The sequence below is a fragment of the Macrobrachium nipponense genome, chromosome 4, assembly GCF_015104395.2.
Source record: "Macrobrachium nipponense isolate FS-2020 chromosome 4, ASM1510439v2, whole genome shotgun sequence".
NCBI lineage: Eukaryota > Metazoa > Arthropoda > Malacostraca > Decapoda > Palaemonidae > Macrobrachium > Macrobrachium nipponense.
Genome location: NC_061100.1, coordinates 49,299,026 through 49,321,408, shown reverse-complemented (window position 1 = coordinate 49,321,408; position 22,383 = coordinate 49,299,026). Strand labels below are relative to the sequence as shown.

General features: G+C 39.0%; 1 protein-coding gene across 1 annotated transcript in view; it reads right to left on the bottom strand.

Moving 5' to 3' along the window:
- Positions 1–22,383, bottom strand: part of LOC135211355 (branched-chain alpha-ketoacid dehydrogenase kinase-like) — a 203,688-nt gene that overhangs the window by 150,432 nt on the left and 30,873 nt on the right. Inside the window, exon 3 of the mRNA XM_064244669.1 lies at positions 7,515–7,628. Within this exon, the coding sequence (XP_064100739.1) occupies positions 7,515–7,628 (114 nt within the window). The remainder of the gene's footprint in view (positions 1–7,514; positions 7,629–22,383) is intronic.

The following is a 22,383-nucleotide window of genomic DNA, read 5'->3' as shown; positions in this document are numbered from 1 at the left end:
TTTCGGAACTGGCGGACAAGAACGAACATGAAAAACCATCCCCGTACAACGTGGAGCCTAGTTACAAAGGCTGCCTTAATTTGTATCTTATTTCTGTACAAAAATGAAAATACTTACGCAATAGTTTTCATACATTTTAAACATAAAAGCATAAACATTTGAAAAATCGACACATCGATCGCTAAATTTGCACTTTTTTTTTTTTTTAACTCGATATTTTCGGAAGAGCGGCAGACGGCGGCATACAAGAACGAACTTGAAAAAAACATCGTAGTCGATAAGTTGAAGGGTTTCAAAGCTGCCTTTTTATCATATTTCTGCACAGAAATAAAAATACCCTATCCGTAGTACATTTTCATACACATTTTAAACATAAAAGCATAAACATTTATAAAATCGACACATCGATGGCTAATTTGCACTTTTTTTAAATCGACATTTTTCGGAAGACGGCAGGCGGCGGCTTGGACAAGAAAGAACATGAAAAAACATCGTATTTGATAACGTGAAGGGCAATTTCAAAGCTGCCTTTGTATCATATTTCTGTACAGAAATAAAAATGCCTTTCACGTAATACATTTTCATACACATTTTAAACAAAAGCATGAACACTTATGAATCGACACTCGTAGTCGATAACTTGAGGGGGAGTTTCAAAAGCTGCCTTTTTATCATATTTCTGCACAGAAATAAAAATACACTATTCGTAGTACATTTTCATATACATTTTAAACTTAGAAGCATAAACATTTATAAAATCGACACATCGATCGCTAATTTGCACTTTTTTTAAATCGACATTTTCGGAAGGAGCGGCAGGCGGCGGCTTACAAGAAGAACATGAAAAAACATCGTATTTGATAACGTGAAGGGCAGTTTCAAAAGCTGCCTTTGTATCATATTTCTGTACAGAAATAATAATGCCTTTCACATAATACATTTTCATACACATTTTAAACAAAAGCATGAACATTTATGAATCGACACATCCATAGCTAAATTTGCACTTATGTAACTCGATATTTTCGGCATAGAACAGCGTCAGAGCATATATACCCTATACCTAAGTACTGTAATAATCTCCATAAAATTTGTAATATAATTGCATAACCTTTATGGTCTGAACGGCATTTCTACATATGTATGAACTCGTTAGACAACGGCGCTAGCGGCGCTGTTAACTGAAATTTGTGCCGTAAAGATACCTTTAAATGCCTTAATTTTTTTAATGAATATTTTTTGACAACCGCCGCTAAAACCGATTCGCCGTTGAGTGATTGCGCCGTTAACCGCGGGCCGCCTGTCTATATATATATATATATATGTATATATATATATATATATATATATCTATATATATATATATATATATATATATATATATATATATATCAATAGGTTATATATATATATATCTATATATATATCTATATATAATATTATATAGATATATATATATATATATATATATATATATATATATAGTAGTATATATATATATATCTATATGATATATAGATATAGATATAATATATATATATATATATATATATATATATAGATATATATATATATTATATATAGATATATCTATATATATATATGATATATATATAAATATATATATGTTATATATATATATATATATATATATATATATATATATATATATAAATATATATAAGAATATATATGTCTATGTATATGTATGCTATATGTATATATAAATATATCTATATATATATTATATATTCTATATATATATATATATATATATGGGGATACAATCCACAATGAAGTAAATTCCTCTTGTAGTTTAAAATATATATTACTTTGTATAGGATTAAGCTTTCGACCATCAACTGTGGTCTTGTTCACTTTAGTGAACAAGACCACAGTTGATGGTCGAAGCTTAATCCTATACAAGTATATATATTTTTGAAAACTACAAGAGGAATTTACTTCATTGTGGATTGTATCCCCATTTACTTAGAGGTACGACATAGTACCTGGCTTCTGCATATATATATATATATATATATATATATATATATATATATATATATATATATATATATATAATATTATATATATATATATATATATATATATATATAATATATTGATATATACACATATATAGGTTACGGATAAGAATTTGTATTTTATTTGGTATGCATGAAACCCGAAGCGTCAAGGCAAACTGACAACACACCCAATCTCTCTCTCTCTCTCTCTGTCTCTCTCTCTCTCTCTCTCTCTCTCTCTCTCTCTTCCAAGCGACCGCTGGCATAGCCTTTGTTCTCTCTCTCTCTTGACTCGCAACCTTTTTCTCTCTCTCTCCATTCTAACAGGTCATCACATGAGAGTCAGTGATATGGAAAAATATAACATTTATTTAACAATGGAAAGACAATAACTCAAGTCTCACAGACTAACTTAGTGAAACCCCAATATGTAAAAGTCTTAATCAGTAATTAGTCACACCAATCTCTCCCATACGGGACTCTCTGTCCCCCCCAGAACTCTCAGTTCCCTTGCCAGAACACTTAGTTCCCTTGCCAAAACACTTAGTTCCCTTGCCAGAATCGTCTGTTACAAAGACAGGAAAACACACAATTAAGTATACGCACTTGTAAAGACAAAGTCAATAGCTTAAATGAAATACAAGGTAATAAACAAGCCATCCCTTTGGCTAAAGTAAGTCAACACTTTCCCATCTCCAGCCCAGGAATCACACAAAGATAATCAAAAACTTTCGCAGAGCTATTCCCAGCATTCTGCCTTTCTCTCACGGACCTCTCTGAAAGTCTCCCCCATAGACTTGGCTAATGATACCATTACCAACGGAAGAGGAGCACGACAGCGACATTATGAATGCAACCACTTCGTCAACGCCCCATGTAACTGGTCGCAGCCAGTTTTTCAAAGGCACTTGAACGAGATCCCATGACATCACACATAGCTACAGAACGAACATTGACCCGCTTAACTATGCATTTTCATATCACGCCATCCCAGAAATGAATTATCAGCTTTCTCAGGTTGTTGCTTCGGCTCTGTTCTACGCAAAGTCACAGCACATCACATTGGCATATTAAACATATTATTAATTATAACCCCTTACATCTCACAGAGCTTGGCCACCCAGAATTGCTAGCTCCCGCCTAGCAACTGGTAAAACAAAAGAGCTCATACATATAAGAAAACATTGGCCGGCTCAAAAAAAAATAGTAATAACTGCACGTCTCTGGCATTATAAAGTAAAGTCTTATCATGCTTCATCTCCCATAACACTTTGAATTTTCTCTCATTTTGGATTCTTGAATATCCATTCCTCTTTGTCTGCAATTTCCAGCACAGACTGTAGTATGCTGTAGGAAGATGGAATGCCTCCCTCCCTGTAGAAGACTTCTAACGGCTTCTTGTAGATAAAAAAAATCACTGTAGAACTCTGTAGACTCGTAGAAACTCTCATAATCACCCTATAATAAACGACAGCAACGTCTCTGCGCGGCTGGTGGACGTCTTGCTAGTCGGGGGGGGGGTCGGGGGGGGGGGGGGGAAAACGACGATTATGGTGTGTTAGTATGTCAGTCAAGTCATTGGTCAATCAAAGAAAATTAACCCCAGACATACTACTTCTATCAAATAATGACCTCAAAAAGTCAGAAATACTAACTGAACGTCTCCCAATTAACTCCATTTAATATGACCAATAAATCATAAGTCATTATTACAACTCGCAAAGAAAAAAATATCAAGTTCTCTAACTCAATTCTCCAAACTCATACATCAACACACACAATCCAAAACTCACAGTAACTCCATGGACTTCTGCACTCACACTTCAAACTCGAATGTTCACACAAATAAAAAAAAGAAAAAAGATAATGAGCCCAAGAAGAAAAATCACGTAACAAACCGAAACCCAAAAATAAAAAAATGTTCTCTCAAGCTCTAATATTTGAACAACTCACAAAATCAGTAAAAATCTCCAACTTTTAACAGCAAAAACTCCTTACTGTTCACATAATCAATTACAAAGACACTTAATGTCAAACGCCCATTCATGTAAATCGCAACCCTGATAAATTACATCTCCCGTCCAAAAAGAAATGCTATTTAAAACTTAACCCCCAATTACAGTGGTCCCCCTGTATTCGCGTTCTCCGGATTCGCGGACTCACACATTCGCGGATTTTCTTTGGAAATCTATCTACAAATTATCGCGGACGAACTCGCCATCTCGCGGAATTTTTCCGACGAAAATAATCACTAACTAGTGTATTTTGATGTTATTTTCATGACTACATACATTTTTATGATACAAAAATGATTTACTAATTTTCAAATATTAATTTTGATTAATACTGTATTAGTAAGTTTAATAAGTTTAAATGATATCACATAATAAAAATAATAATTTTCTCTCTCTCTCTCTCTCTCTCTCTCTCTCTCTCTCTCGTCTCTCTCTCTCTCTCTCTCTCTACTGACAAATGTTTTTTTGTGCATGTTTTTTGTATGATAAATAATATTTATTTACTATTTTCAAATATTAATATTAATTTATCAGCAATAATATCAATTCATTAACGAAAATGCCATAGTGAATTAGTAAGATTTTAGCTTATAAATTTAAAAAATTATGTAAGAATGAAGGAAATCCCAGTCAGATTCTTTCTCTAACTCCAGGTACTAAAACTGTCATACGTATCAAGTTAAGTGGCAGGAGGGGGAAGGAGCTGTTTTGTTGCTGCCATCAAGTGCTCATGGAAATTCCCCACCCCCCCCCCTCTCTCTCTCTCTCTCTCTCTCTCTGTCTCTATCTCTCTCTCTCTCTCTCTCTCTCTCTCTATCTCTCTCTCTCTCTCTCTCTCATTTACTGAGACTCGAGATTTTTGATAGTACTTGTACTATTTGTTTTTAATACTTTCAAATAATAATAATAATAATAATAATAATAATAATAATAATAATAATAATAATAATAATAATAATAATAACTGTAATTACAAAATTCATATTATGTGATAGTATTTTAAAGAAATACAATACTAATCTATCCATGTCACTTTTAATTAAGGTTAACTCTCTTCTCTCTGCCCCCTCATCCCTCTCTCTCCTCTCTTCTCTCCATCTCCTCCTCTCCTGTCCTATCTCCTCTCCTCTCTCTCTCGCTCTCTCTCTCTCTCTCTCTCTTTGCCACACAAGATAATGTGTCATAGTGGTAACTCCCTCCCTCTCTTTCGCTGGAAGCGTTATAAGTATTTTTTGAGAGAACAGAGAGAGATAAACGCTCTCTCTCTCTTTTATCGAGATGAAAGAATTTTTATGGTACTAGTATGTAAAATGTTTATTGATAATTTCAGTTATTTAATAATAATAATGATAATAATAATAATAATAATAATAATAATAATAATAATAATAATAATAATAATAATAATAAAACTGTAATTACAAAATTCATAATGGTAGTATTTTAAAGAGATGAAAATGACCTTTCCATTTCACTTGTAAGGATAACTCCTCTTTCTTACTGTGATGAGAGAATTTTTATGGTAGATGCATGTGTTTATTTTATTTATTTTAAATAATAATAATAATAATAGAAGTAGTAATAATACGATAACTAATTTCAAATGAAAATTCTTCCCTTTGTCTTTTTCTGTATCAATTTCCCTACCTTCTCTTAACTCCAGTGACGCTCGGAGCTGAGAAAGTAACAATGCCATACAATGGTCAACGAATTTAATGGTTTTATGTAATCTCTCTCTCTCTCTCTCTCTCTTACTGCATGAGATCATCTCTCTCTTCTCTCTCCTCTCTCACTGAGATGATCTCTCTCTCTCTCTCTCTCTCTCTCTCTCTCTCTCTCTCTCTCTCTCTCTCCACAAGATATCTGTCATAGTGGTAACTCTGTCTCTCTTGGCTGCAAGTTTTATATGTACGTATGTAAGTATATACCTTTAAGGCTACTAATGATTAGGATTACTTTGAAATTATATTAATACAATCTCTAAGATTAATACAGTAATATGACAATAATTTAAGGTAAATTTGATGCAGGATGTTACATAAGGTATACATTTGGTGTTACTATTTCTTCCTTCTTTTATCTCTCTCACTCTCAGCAAAAGAATTAATAGACAGACAAACATAATTGCAGAGTCCTCTCTTTCTCTCTTCTCTGGAGAAATATATGTATTTATGGGAGGGGAAAAAAGTTGCCTACAGACGTTCATGGATAAAAAAGGCTGACATGGGTGTAAAAATTGTCACACTGACAAATGGGAAGAGTAACATTTAGAAGCTGTGAATGCTACTATGCCACAAAGTACAGAGAACTGGTAGGATGTCACCTAGTACAAGAAATCCTAATGGGAGCTTCTCTTTTTGTGATTACTTGAGTTGTTAGTAAAATAGGTTTTGTATTTAAAAACGTTATTTCCATGGTCCCAAAAATATCAGTCTCACTGTACTCTTCAGAGTTCAGACATGAATCATGATCCAGATATCTTACATGATGACTGGTGCTGCATATGCTTCAACCTTTTTGCATAGTAATTAAGGATGATGCTCACCTTATGATTTATGGTTCTGTATCATTAACTTAAATAAAACTCCATTTATCATACATGGCCTGAAACACTATTTAGGTGGGAGGCATAGGTAACAAACCTCAAAACTTTAGAAGTAAAATTAATAAGCCTCTACTTATGACAGTTTGTATAGGGTACCATGGTAACCATGAGGATTTACTAATATTATGATTTATATTTGATAAATGGTCACTCAGAAAGGAGTAGAATATCTGCCATCAACAAGGAACACTTAGGTCACCTAAAATCTGGTGAACATGGGCTGTCACCTTCATTTACTCGCAAGATGGCTAAATCCAGGCTTGCGTTTGATTACAAAAGAAAAAGAAATTATCAGAACATCACATGCTCATACTTTGACTGTCTTTCACTGCACCTGAAAGATGCACAGTTCCCTCAAAACTACCTGCCTAGGTTAAACAAAAAGTGATATTCTTTGATATCTGCTTTTTTCTATAGCTATACATACTCATAGCTTAAATCTGTAATATCCAAATACCCAATACACAATTTAACTGCTCCTACTAGACAAAGTAAGAGAACTTCCTTGCTAAAAGAGATTGTGGATAGGACAACAATGCTAAATTGGGTGACCACTGGGTCTTGGCCAATAGGAGAATGAGTTTTGGTAATAGTACAGTCAAATGAAAAGGAAAGAGAAAAACCAGTTTGGTTCTTTATATAACACATTTCCAGATAATAACTGGAACAGTTTACCATTTAGACACTAAGATAACATTATTATTTTAAAAAATCATCATAAACATTTCTAATCATTGAAACGACAAAAATTACTACATATTTATCAACATCATAACATCTGGACCAACAAGAATTACTACCCTCAATTACGCCAAAATACCCTCTACTATAATGATATACTAAATGTAAATGTTATTTTTAACATACCTTATGATCATCAAGCAACTGGTTTAAACGTCTGCTGTAAGCTTGCTCATCTTCCAGAGTAACAATAGGTGCATAACCATTCAGTATGTTAAATGCTCTGATGTACAATTCATGCTGGAAAAAAAACACACAGAGTAATAGCTGACAGCAGCCTTTAGACTTCTTGAATTTCTGAAATCAAAATCTGTAATTCAAATGCAACAGCAAGAATATAGATAGTGCATATTTGAAATGTTACATTAAAAATGGAAAACATCCTTTAAGGGGGCCAGCCTTTGGATTGGGGGGATTTGGTTGTAATATTTAATACCACAAATAAAATATATTACATGCAAGTTTCAACTTTATTAACCCTTTCACTTACCAATAACTGATATAGACATCATCCAACTTTAACTTTAGTGAGTGTTCTTGATATTTTTGTATATACTATATGTAATGGTATGTTTATTTGTTCTGTATATTTTCAAATTATTATTCTAATAATTACATAATTTAAAGAGAGAGAGAATGCAACTTTAAGGAAAACATGACAGTACTTTGTCATTAATTTTTTTGTATTTTACTGGTATAATTATAACTTTTGCATTGCAATAATTAGATAATTTTTCTGGGTGTGCTATGCATAAAACAAAGACTTTATTGCAAACAATTTTGGGGGGGAATTTTTTTTCCACGGGGAAGTGCAGAATTTTCTCACATCCCTTTATTTCTGATAGTTATTCCACCTACATAAGGTTATTTTGGGGGACTTTTCTATGCCCTGTTTAGAGAAATCATTCTACTGCCCAAATAAAGAAAACTGAGCAGTCTACCTTGCAAATTGCTAGAGCTATGTATCTTTGAACAAAAACCTGTCAAGAGATTTTGTGCATATCATATGGGTGACTGTTCCATGCCTTATGGAAAATGTGATTCTACTTACTCATTGTTTTTTCATATTTTTCTTGCTCTAATAACTTTTTGAATTGCAATAACTAGGTACTTTATCTGGGTGTGCTATAGATAAAAAAAAGTATGATTTTATTGCAAAATGTTTTTTTTATTTTTGGCAAGTTTTTTATGGGGAAAGTGCACAATTTTCTTGTATCTCATAATTTCTTCTTATTATTCCACCTACATTAAGTTATTTTGGGGCCTTTTTTATGCCACTATACAGAGCAATCATTCTGCTCATAATGAAACAAAATTGAACAGTCTACCTCAAAAACTGTCAGAGCTATGCATCTTGAACAAAAAAAAAAAAGGTATAAACATTTTTACAATTATTGCTCAAGTCTCAACCACTTCACATAGATGTATAATTGTTTATAAAAGGGATTTTGATGTAGGAAAAATCTATTTCTGGGTGAGGAAGCTGTGTCGCCCAGTGAAATAGGTTCCTTTAGCACTATTTCTAAGGTAAAATATTGTTATAATACCAGAGAACTACTAAATTGGATATACCAGAATATTCTGGTTCGCTCACTACCACGGGCCACTCTCCAATTAGCCTCTCCTACATCAAAAACCCTTCAGGATAGGGGAGCCGACCTACGGCTCACTACCTGCTACCATGTAGCTAGCGGTTTGTGACTCATACCTGCAGATAGTACCCATGCTTGGTGCCAAAAAGTTGGGGGGGGGATGAAAGATAAGGGTGGGATTTCACTGGGCGACACGGCTTCCTCGCCCAGAAATAAATTTTTCCTACGTCAAAATCCCTTTTCTGGGCTCGGCCGTGTCGCTCCGTAAAATAGTACCAGAGAAAACACCAAGCTAGAAAATATAAGAACACATAATGAATACAAAAGGGTGGCAAATGAAAAGCAGTGAACGTTATGTCACTATAATAAACTCTCATATACAAAATATACACTTTAACGAAAGGGTAGTAAACTTAAAAATAAGACACAACATTAACCCTTAAACGCCGAAGCGGTAAAATATAAATTGTCTCTCGTGTGCCGGAGGTGTTTCGGAGTGAGCGCGGAAGCGGAAAAAATATTTTTTTCAAAAAATCACAGCGAGCTTAGTTTTCAAGATTAAGAGTTCATTTTTGGCTCCTTTTTTTGTCATTGGCTGAAGTTTAGTATGCAACCATCAGAAATGAAAAAAATTATCATTATCATATGTAAATAATGCGATATATGATAGCGCAAAAACAAAATTTCATATATAATTGTATTCAAATCACGCTGTGCGCAAAACGGTTAAAGGTAACAAGTTACTTTTTTTCGTTGTAATGTACACTAAATTGCGATCATTTTGGTATATAACACATTGTAAAATGATAAAAGCAACACAGAGAAAATATTATCACAAAATAATGCATGAATTCGTAACGCTCTGACGTAAACAAATATTTTTTTTCAAAAATTCACCATAAATCTAAATATTGTCCTAGAGACTTCCAATTTCTTTCAAAATGAAGAAAAATGATTGGATATTACTATACTGTAAGAGTATTAGCTTACAATTGCAATTTTCGACCATATCTGATGAGTTAAAGTTGACCGAATGTCGAATTTTTTTATATATTTTTTTATATGCAATTATTTCAAAAACTAGAAAAGCTACAACCTTCAAATATTTTTTGTTTTATTCTACATGAAACTGCGCACATTTTCATATATCAAACTCTATGAAATGCCTAATATGAAACGGAGCAAATATTCTGAGAATGGGACGTATGCATTTCGGAGATTTGTGGCGGAGAATCCACGCGCAAGGGAAGGAAAGTTTTTTTTTTAATTCACCATAAATCTAAATATTGTGCTAGAGACTTCGAATTTGTTTCAAGATGAAGATAAATGACTGAATATTACTAAACTGTAAGAGTTTTAGCTTACAATTGCGTTTTTCGACCATTTCAGTAGAGTCAAAGTTGACCGAACGTGGTTTTTTTTTCTATTTATCGTGATTTATATGCAAATATTTCAAAAAATGAGAAAAAGCTACAACCTTAACAGATTATTTTTAGTTGTTTTTTATTCTATTTATCGTGATTTATACGCAAATATTTCAAAAATGAGAAAAAGCTACAACCTTCAACCAATTATTTTTTGTTGTATTCTACATGAAATTGCGCACATTTTCATATATAAACTTTATGTAACGGCTAATTTAAAATGGTGCAAACATTACCACAATCGCACGTATGATTTTTTCGGAAGAGTTACTGCGCGGACTTAAAGAAAATGTTATTTTTTTCATAAATTCACCATAAATCGAAATATTGTGCTAGAGACTTCCAATTTGTTGCAAAATGAAAGTAAATGATTGAATATTACTAGAATATATGCGTTTTAGCTTAAAATGTTTTTAAAGCGTTTTTCGACCATTTCGGTAGAATCAAAGTTGACGAAGTGAAAATTTGTCACTTATCATTTTTATATAAAAGATATTTTAAAATTGATAAAAGCTACAACCATGGGTTGTTTTTAATTGTATTGTGCATGAAATTGCACACATTTCCATATATAAAACTTTATGTAATGGCTAATTTTAAAATGGTGCAAACATTACCACAATCGCACATATGATTTTTATCAAAGAAGAGGTAAGCCCGGCGACGGTACGTAAGGAAAATGTTTTTTCATAAATTTCAGAATCTGCTTAAATCGAAACATATTGTGTGCTAGAGACTCTTCCAATTAGTTGCAAAATGAAGGTAAATGATTGAATATTACTAAAATATAAGAGTTTTAGCTTACAATTGCGTTTTTCGACCATTTCGGTAGAGTCAAAGTTGACCGAAGGTTGAAATTTTGGCACTTATCGTTATTTATATGAAAATATCTCAAAACTGATAAAAGCTACAATCATGAGTATTTTTTTGTTGTATTCTACATAAAAATGCGCACATTTTCATATAGTATAATACTTCATGTAACGGCTAATTTAAAATGGTACAAAAATTACGTCAAAGTGACGAAATAATTTCCGAGATGTGTCACAGATACTTTTTAGTGCGGCAAGAAAGAAATTCGCGCTTGCTTCGCCACCTGCGTAACGATTGTAAACAAAACAACACCTTGATCCATGAACTCCAGCATCCCCCAACCAAGGCGCGTGATTCAAGAGTTTTTGGCTGTAGGCCTAAAAGTATTTTTCCACGAATTTTTTATCTTTTGTATGTCGACATAAAATACGTCCAGTCGGCACCCGAGAGACAAAAAATGTCTACGTAAAATACGTCCAGTCGGCGTTTAAGGGTTAAGCAACACAGAATGCAGATGAAATAAGACACTTATGTACAAATATACATAATATATATTGGCCCCAAACTACAATTATGCTACTGGGGCTCAGGTAAAAATGTTAATGAGGCTGGAAGGAGGGCAGAGGGAAAAAAAATAACTACTGACTACTACTTCCGACCGGAGCAGGGGAAACTGTGTTTCCCACAGCTACCGCTGGGTACTTAAGGGCTTCCAAAGACTTAAGATAATGGCGTTTAAATACTGAGGGTGATTTCCAGCCAGTGTACTTCCTCAGATCCTCACATTTCATATGCTGGAAGAAATTAATTGATGTAGCAATAGCCCTAATGTCATGTACCCGTGGAAATGACTGCGGGTTGGCTTTCTTGATAAAATATAAAATTTGTTGCCTTATGGCTTTAAGAGAGATGGTGCCACCTTCCTCTCTAATGAAAAGAGTGCCTCCGGATTTCAGAGATGTTCTTTGTAAGAAATCCTTTAATGTTTGTACAGGGCAAAGGGATGGGTCCTGTGGAAGCGGCACGATTTTCCATGGAGCCCACCTGTCTAAAGGGTACCTCATTTTTTGCAAGAAACCTTTGATCTGGAGAAAGTAGCACCTCCCCTGATGATAGAAATCCTATATGACCTGGGTCCCTAGATAAAGCTGATAATTCTGAAATCCTAGCTCCTGAAGCTAAAGTGATTAGGAATAGAGTTTTTCTTAACAGGGATTGGTAGTCACACAATGACTTGTCAATATCCGATGCCAACTTAAGGACATCGTTTAAGAACTATGACACTGCCATTGGCCTCTCCACAGGCCTAAGCCTGGCACAAGCCCTGGGGATTGAGGTAAAGTATGAATCTGTTAAATTAATGTTAAACCCGAATTGAAAAATCTTTTTCAAGGCTGATTTTGTCATGGTTATTATACTAGCTGCCAAACCTTGTTCAAATAAATACCTGAAAAAGGTGATAGCTAGATTTATGGGCATGGTACGAACATTAGACTTGTTCAGGAACAAAACCAGCTTCTTAACCTCTGAATCATATTGGCGAAGGGTCGATTCTCGTTTATCTGATTTCAAGAAAAGGATGTTCTGAGGATCTATATCCGCATCCTGCTGCGCAGCAAACTTCATGAAGTCTATAAAGTTAGGGTTCTGTGAAGACCTGAGGAATCAAACACAGTCTTCATTTGCACCTGCTGTGACAGCCTGAGGTTCGGAATCTGATGAGGACGGAGACCCAATTCCAGAATAAGGGGGAACCAATTGCTCTTGGGCCAATTGGGGGCTAAGAGAGCCACTTGGCCTGCAAACGACCTCAGCTTGTGCAGAACCTTCAAGGGAAGGTTCACGGAGGAAACAGATATATCTTTTCCCATTGATTCCAATCCGTAGCCAACGCGTCCGTGGCGTAAGCCAGAGGGTCCAGGTTGGGGGCCACATAACAAGGAAGCTTGTGATTTGACTCTGTGGCAAACAGATCCGCCTGGAGCCCTGGCACCAGGAGACACACCTAACTGAACGACTCCTTGTCTAGAGACCATTCTGACTCTAGTGGGACTGAGCGTGCAAGCGCGTCGGCTACCTCACTCTGAATCCCTGCTAGGTGAGTGGCCGATAGATGCCACCTGTTTTTGGCTGCAAGAGAGAAGATCGCTATCATCACATGGTTTATGTGACTTGATTTTGAACCTCCCCTGTTTCCAGCTTGATATGCGATTTTTTAGCTGGACGAAGCTTTCTTAGGGTGAGGAACACTGCCATAGCTTCCAGGACATTGATATGAAGCTGACAGAATTGAAGGGACCAAGTCCCTTGTACCCTCTTGTGTTGTGAGTATCCCCCCCAACCTGTTAGTGATGCATCTATGTGAATCACTAAGGCTGGAGGAGGGGGAAATTGCAGTGGGATCTTCTTCGCTAAATTCTTCGCCTCCGCCCAAGGGCGGAGACGTTTGCGCAGAATTGCCAGGATTGGGGCCAGCCTGTCCCGGAACCTTTGGTTGGCTTTGGAACGCCAAACTCGATTTATGTCCTTTAGTTTGGCTTTTAACAGGATGTCCGTCACTGAAGCAAATGGGAGAGAACCCAAGATCCTTTCTTGGCTTCTCTGGGATGTCTGTTTGCATTTCAGAAACTGTCTGGTTGCCTTGGCTATCTCTTTCCTCTTTGCGGGAGGGATTGAAAGAGTATGTGAATTCAAGTCCCACTGGATGCCCAGCCACTGAAACCGGGACTCCGGAGTCAGGCGGGACTTCGTCCTGTTTATCTTGAATCCTAGATGTTCGAAGGAAACTGATCAGTTTGTTTCTGGCCTTGCAGCATTCTGCGATGCTTGAGGCCCACACGAGCCAATCGTCCAGATAGGCTACTACCATGATACCCTGTGACCTTAGTTCCTGCACTACCGTATCCACCAGCTTGTAAAAATCCTCGGGGCTATGTTGAGCCCGAAGGGCATTACCTTGAAAGAGAAGGCTTGGTTGCCTAACTTGAAGCCTAGAAACGGACGGAAGTGCTGTGCTATCGGGACATGATAGTAGGCGTCGGTAAGATCTATAGAGGTGGTGACGGCCCCACAGGGAAGTAAGGTCCGCACCTGAGAGATGGTCAGCATCTTGAACTTTTCGCAACGAATGAATAAGTTTAGACGGGACAAGTCTAAGATCACTCTTCTCTTGTCCGAGCCTCTCTTTGGCACGCTGAACAAGCGTCCTTGAAATTTTAAATATTTTGTCTTTGTCACTGCTCCTTTTTGAAGGAGGTCTTGAGAGTATTCCACCAACTCTGGTGTTGGCTCCTGATAGAAGGTGTTGGGTGGAGGTGGACCTTCGATCCAACTCCAGCCTAGGCCTCTGGATACGATGCTTTGTGCCCAATTGCTGAACCCCCAACAACGACGAAAGTGGTACAGCCTCCCTCCTACCTGCGAGACCTCATTGGGTTGCTGACGGACATGTTCCACGCCCTCCCCTTGTAGCTCTTCCATGACCGGTTGCCCTTCCCCCGGCTCGTTGACGAAAGGAGCCCCGAGCTCTGCCACCTCTACCAAACCTATTGAAGGCCTGAAATGCCTGGTTTTCATAGGTTGGATTAAAAGCCGGGGAGATAGCAAAGGAGACCAAAGGCTGCTGCTGTTGAGGTTGCGTCAGCAGAACAAACTGCTGCTGGAGCTGGGCTTTAGAGGTAGAAGGTTGTGGAACTGGGACAGCTTGGACCAAAGCCTGTTGCTGAGGAGCCTGGAAAGGCTGGAATCTCCTAGGCTTCTTCTTGGGTTTGGAACTCGAAGACGAAGACTCCGATTTCCTTTTATAGAATATTCCCCAGCAAACCCTTAGGCTTTGGTTCAGGCGAGCAGCCTCGTGTTGCACTTCATAGAAAATTAAAATCTCAAATACCTATTAAACCTATATAAAATGTTCTACAAGACTGAGATCAATGTGACACAAGACCCAGGTGTAGGCCTATAAATATTCAGAAAGAGAACTTATTAAAAATCACTGGTTTTAGAAATGATATTTTCATATTACAATAAGGTTTCACATATACTTACCAAACAATTACAAAGCTGTAAGGTTTCTTACCTGGCAGTTGAACATTCAAAATTATTTGGTTTCCATCATTAGTGTAGGTGATAAGGGACCCGCCCACTTTCAGGAATACCCGGTACTGCTGAGCTAACTGTCGTCAATTCGTTGAGCCTCAACTTCCATCTGTGGGGAGGAGGGAGGGCTCGGATTTTGTAATTGTTGGGTAAGTATATGTGAAATCTTACTTTATTATAAAAAAAATCATTTTCACATAAGTGACTTCCCAAACAATCACAAAGCTGATTCAACGTTCCAAGGAAGGAGGGTAAATGGACATTGATGAAGAAAACAATAACATGCTCATATTACATAATGTTTCCAGTACCTTACCTGGTGAGAGAGCAGCTGCAGGTGGGTACTGTCTCTAGTCGGCACTCTCATCACCTGTAGCAGACATGGCAGTAATGGCCAGGTTCATCCCTACTAATGGTGGGATTTTGTAACCATGGAGGTTCACCAATGGTTAACAAAAATAAACAGTTTGCCTTGCCCAGGGTGAAGACCAAACAACCAATCCAAAGAACCATTGCCTACGCTAAAAATTAAAAACTGGAAAGTATTCAGGGTACATTGTACCCTCAAGGCTTTCCAAAAACTCAACCTTAAAAAAATACAAGGCAACGAGATAGTAGAGGGAAAGATGTCCCCTTATGCTTCCTCTCTTAACATCAAGCCAGCTTTAGACAATGGCCCCAACCTATATAATTATCCGAAACAGATTCTATATCCTTAAAATAATGTGATGTGAACACCGATTTCAATCTCCAGAACGTCGTTTGCAGAATGCAGAATACTGACATATATTGTCTAAAAGCTAATGAAGTCACAACTGCTAGAATATCATAAGCTTTCACCTTCAAGACATTAAGAGCTTCATCTGGGACTTGATTGTGAACCTCCAGATAAGACTTCCCAGAGACATTCGAGTTTCCTCTAAAGTTCTTTGTCCTATGAAGACAATATCTAATGGCCTTACCAGACACAACATTTGCTCTTCTTCTTCTGGGCCCAATATGTCCATCAGGTTCTTTATCACAAAAGAGCGAGGCTGCGGCTTTGACAGGTCCTCGTTTTTAGCCAGAAAATCCCCAACAAAAGAACAAACTGCGTTGTCTTGAGCAAATCCCTCTGCTTACTAATGGCTTGGATTTCGCTCGCTAACACAGCTGTTGCTAAGGCTACTAAGAACAAAAACTTCTTCATAAGAGTCTTCAATGAAGAAGACCATAACAGTTCAAAATGCTGGATAACCACATTAATACAACATCCACATTCCACCACACTTCTCAAGATTTTCCCACTTTCGATGTCCCGAAAGATTTAATGAGGTCGCTGACAACCTGATTCTTCTAAACATCAAGGCCTCTATGCTTAAACACTGAAGAAAGCATGGCCCTATAAGTGAATAGCTTCCTAGTTTCTCATAAAAATAACAAAACATCTGCTAATTGTGTTAATAGAGGTCGTAGAAGAAGAGATGAGATTCTGTCTGCACCACATTCTAAATAGTACTCTCCACTTCAACTACTAGAGTTTGCATAAGGAAGCTTTTCTACATCTTGCAATAGCCTTTGCTGCTTTTTGAGAAAAACCTTTCACTCTGATAAGGCTCCTGACAGTCTGAACCCTGTCAGGGCCAGAACGGACAACCCTTGATGGTACCTGTTGAAGTGGGGTTGTTTGGGAAGACGTTGACCTTGTGAAAGAAGTATGGGGAAGTCCACTAGAAGCTTGATGAGGTCTGGGAACCATTACTTCCTGGGCCAGAATGGAGCCACAAGCATTATAAGACACATTCCAGTGGGACTGATATTTGTTGATGACCTCTCTTATAAGTCCGCAGGTGGGGAAATGCATGTACATCGAGTCCCGTTCAGTCCAGAAGCATTGCATCTGTTCTCCACACTTGAGGATGCGGAACAGGCGAACAGAATATTGGAAAGTGATTGTTCCTTGAGGTGGCAAAGAAATCTAAAGATGGTTTTCCCCATAGTCTCCACAGGTCTTGACAGATTTTCTTGTTCAGAGTCCACTCCGTCGAAAGGACTTGGTCGGAGCAGCTCAGCTCATCTTCAAAGACATTCATTTTCCGTTGGATGAACCTCGGAAACAGATTGATTGTGGGCCTGTTCCCCCAAAGAGGATCTGCCACCTCATTGAGAAAGAAAGAGTGTCCCCCCTTGTTGGCAGAAATATGAAAGGGCCATGGTGTTGTCAGCACAAATCGATATGTTTCTTCTAGCGACTAGCGAAGTGAAGGCTTGAAGTCCCAGAAAAATTACCTTCAGTTCCTTCATATTTATGTGGGGGGTCTTCTCTTGTTCCATTCACAGTCCTGAAACTCTCTTGTCCACAAAAAGAGCTCCCCATCCTTTGTCCAATGCGTCGGAGAACAAGTCTAGGTCGGGTTTCCGAGTGACTAAAGCGATCCCTTCCTGAAGTCTCTCCCATGAAAGCCACCAACAAAGATCTGACTTTATTTCCTCTATCATGGGAAAGACAAATTCAGTCGATTCTTCCAATTCATTTTCAGAAAGAATTAAAGAGATATCATGTGGAGATGGCCTAAAGTTACGAAACTCTCCACTGACGCTAAAGTTCCGAGAAGACTTATCCAGTCTAGTGCTGAGCATGACGAGAGAATTAAGCACAACTATTCCCTTCAGAGAGAGAATCATCCTTAAATAGTGAATCTTCTGAGTTGGAGACAACAGGGATTTCTTCTGATTTATTAAAATCCCTACTGTTGAGTTAGGTGTAATGTCTTGTCCAAGTCCACACACTGACGAGAGACTACTTGGATCTCGGTAGCCGAGACGGTACCAAGTGGGATTTCTGGAGATTTAGCAGGATTCCCAATTCTTGGGAGAGATAAAAGTGTTGTATGAAGGTCCTTTGTGTATGGTTCCTTTGACAGGGAATGAAGAAGCCAGTCGTCTAAATACAGGCTGATATTGATGCCTACCAGGTGAAGCTAATTTGCGAGAGGAGAGAGACCTCGAGAGAATACTTGAGGTGCCATGGAAAGACCGAAGCAGAGGGACCGAAACTGGAAGACCTTCACTTGGAAGACAAACCCTAGGTACTTCCTGGAAGTTGGATGAACTAGGATGAGCAGATAAGCATCCTGCAAATCTAGGGTGATCATCCAATTGCCCAAATGAATGGATGACATGACTGACTGGCTCATTTCCAACCGGAACTTGGTCTTTTCTATAAAGCGATTGAGAGCGTGTAAGTCTAGTACAGATCTCCAGCCCCTTGATGTTTTGGGAACTACGAACAGTCGACAGTAAAATCCCTGGGAATGGACCTCTACTACTTCTCCTATGGCCTTCTTCAGAACGTGGGATGATACTTCCTTCGAAAGGGCCGAAAGTCTTTCTGATCCTTCCAAGTACACCATCAATGAGATGGGTGAGGAGACTAAAGGAGGGGTCTCTGTAGCCCTCCTTTAATACCCTGACGACCCATGGCGCTACTCCTCTGCGAGGCCATTTTTCCCAAAACTCGAGGAGTCTGGCTCCCAATGGGCCACAAAGGACTTCTTGTTCACTTCTTCGGTTGAGACTTGGCAGTAGAGAACTTCTTGATGGACTTTGAATGGAAGTGCAAGTTGGAGCGGGGTCTAGAATGAGACCAGGGTCTCTTCACACAAAAGGGGTGCGGTTGGAGTGGAGAGACAAACTTTGGAAGAAAGGGCGCTGACAAAGAAGGCTTGGAGCGTGATGATTGAGTCAGAAGGTCCTGAGTCGATTAGTTCTGCAGGTCTGCAGCTATCAGCTCTACCATGGCCTGCAGGAAGAGATGGGAGGGATCCAGAGGCGCACAAAGTAAATCCACCTTCTGTGAGACTGTAACTCCCTTCGAAGCAAAAGAACACCAAAGGTCCCCCTTTTTCTGAAGACCAAAGGTGAAGAGCGAAGCAAGCTCCACTGCGCCATCTCGGACGGCCTTATCCTTGCATGAAAGCACACTCAGACTTAGCTAACAGCCCATATGTTCAAACTACGAATGTAGAGTAGGGGGACAATTTAGTTGGCCAGGCCACGCAACTCATTTCTGAATGTTCACTTAGGCTAACAGCCCATATGTTCGAACTACGAATGTAGAGTAGGGGGACAGTTTAGTTGGCCAGGCCGCGCAACTCATGTCCAAACATCCACCTAGGCTAACACCCCTTATGTTCGAACTACAAATGTAAAGTAGGGGGTCAGCCACACAGCTTTTTGTGGATTTCCTAGTGTTAATTGTTGCCGACTTTGTTTACCACCCACCCAAAAACCCTGGTTTCCCAATAAGTCTCCCCGTACCGTTTTACAAAAATTATGCCTGAAAATATGATTTCCATTTGCCCTTTATTATGTGTGTACCACCCCACCCATAAACCCTGGTTCCCAACAAGGTCCCTTTACCATTTTTATAGGGTTTTGTATAATCTTTTACTGCCCGTTTTTGAAAATCAGGCCAAAACATAAACACTAGCTTTGTTAAGTTTTACAAAAATATTATCTTCCATTCGGCTGCCATTATGTCGTGCCCTCTTGTTTGTATTCGTCAGCCAATTTTCTAGATGATAGTCCTGGCCAACTAAACTGTAGGCACTCCGGTATCTAGTTAAAATGTGTATCGTAAGTATTCTACTATAGCATTAGTATGTCACCCTTATCTATACAGTGGACCCCCCGTATTCGCGTTCTCAGGATTCACGGACTCTCACATTCGCGGATTTCTCTCGGGAACGTTTCCCACATTGTTCGCGGAAAATTAAAATATTTGCGGTATTTTTCTATGAGAAATATCCACAAATTCCTGGGTTTTTTTTATTGATTTCATCATAAAATGCACTTTCTGGGCTCAGTCCGTGTCGCTTTGTGAAATAATCCCTTAAGTTCATTATTTCTAGGTAAATGATACTAACATTACCAGAGAAAAAAATAAAAATAGGGGGATGTCAGAATAACTGACTCGCTCACCCTAAATAAAAAGAGGGTGTCGGTATGGTACTGGGGCGAGTGAGACCACTAACACGGACCTCTTGCCATTTAGAATTCTCCTACATCAAAAATCCCCCTCCCTGAGAGAGCTGATACACGGGCGGCGTCGGCAACTACTACTACACATCCTCCCACGCCGACCGCAGCGCCTCTCGTGGCCATCCTTTACGTTAGCGACCTTCCACACACACGTCTTTACTTTGCTCTGTGTTTTGTGCGCTTTCTGGATTTATTTCTTCAGTCATGGAGTTCCAACTATCGCCGCAGCTAAGTTAAGTACTGCCGAAAGGTTACACATATTTTTAAGCCAGTCAGGATCCGTTTTAACCGTTTTTTAGGTTCAATAACGGCCTTCCTCGTCTGGCGCCAGGCTCGCCATGCCGGCTCGCCTCGTGTTTTCGTTTAGCTCCTTCAGTCTTCCATACCGTAGCAGCTATTCTGTGCAGTGTTTATATCTTTATCATGTTTTATATTAAGCGTGGTGCGGAAGGTGCTACCTTTTATTCTTTTGCTTTACATCGTAATATTCGGAAATCCTTTGCCTCATGTCTTAGATCAGTGTTCTTGCATGCATGTACCTTTGTCTAGGTCTGTTAGGCATGTGGGTTTTTATACAATGTCTTAGTTTACCCACTGCTCTTTAGTCCAGCCATCCTGGCCGTCACCCTCCATTTTATGTATCGGCAGAGGCCAGCTCCCGAGCTGTTAGTCTGTCTTCCTTCGGGGAGGCTAGCCTAACTTCTCCTGGACGACCCCTCTATTTCTCCCACTCATGATTTCCTTCCTTTCATTTTTATTACGATGTATTTATTATGGGTTGCATGTTCGAGGCGATTGGTTATAGCCTAGGCTATGCCTTGTCTGTCTCGTTCGCTTCGTGGTCCACCTACGATCGCGACGGGCTAGCTGATCGCCTCAGCCCTTCACTGGGCCCCCCCCCCTCCTTCTCCTCCCTCCCCATGCGGGGGGAGATAGTCCTCGCTCGCTCACGGTCGCTATGGCAACCATCCGAGCACCCCTCCCCTCCTCCTCCCTTCCCAGGGAGGATACAGGAGTCTCGGACTAAAGGGGTTCTGAGTTGGGCTGGTTCCGTTTTCTATGAGTTCAGGGGGGTTCCTCGTGTGTTCAGGTTGGGTTGGCCACCCCGCCAGCTTGCATTGGGTCCTCCCCGGTGCTCTCTGTATAGCTCTCCTCTACCCTCCACACCGTTACAGCGGATCGCTGGCTCCGCCAGCTCCTTGGGGGGGGAGGGGGGGGTAACGGAGTAGCCTTGACATGCTTCCCCTATATTATGATTGTTTCTCTGTTGTCTCTTTCGCTTGTCTAGCGGAGCAACCGCTCACCATCCGGGTTCTCCGTTGGCTGGCGAAAGAGTGGTACAGCGGAACTGCATACCGCTTACCTTGTTTACCAATTTTATTTATTTTATTTTATTTTATGTTATGTTAAGTTTTTATGGATATCTTCTCATGTTCTCCGGTGCAATCGTACCCTCAACTCAGTGTACTATCTGCATATGAGCAGGTATCTGGTTTGACGGAAATCTTCGCTCCGGTGTACCGGAGTTTTCAGACCAGTTTACCATTTCCTATTTCTCACAGAGTACAGGAGAGGATTATGCCCAAAAATATTTTCACTCCGGCATGCAGCGGAGCTTCATATCACTTAACAGGTTAGCCCTGTTAGTAACTGCTGATACTCATGTATCTGTTCACTTACAGGCTACCAACTGTCAGGAAGCAGGATGCAACGCCATCCTGCAGGACCCTTGCGGTCATGAGGTCTGCCGGACCCACGCTCCCTGCGCCGTCCGCCACAACGATCTGATCGTGTGGCATCACGAAGCCTGCACCATATGTTATGATCTGGTGGAACAGTTTTCTGCTGGAGTAAGTATACACCGGCGTAAGGTTTTGTTTCCGTTCTGATATATTGTGCTAAATACATAAGTGTAAATAGTCATGAGCTAATGATATATCTTCGGGGCTTCGTTGTAAGGATTACAATGACCCTTTATTTCAGGCTGCCGCCGTGAAGGACGCCGCGTCGGCTACCCTGAAAGCCTGGGTGGGAGGCTTTGGCAAGAAC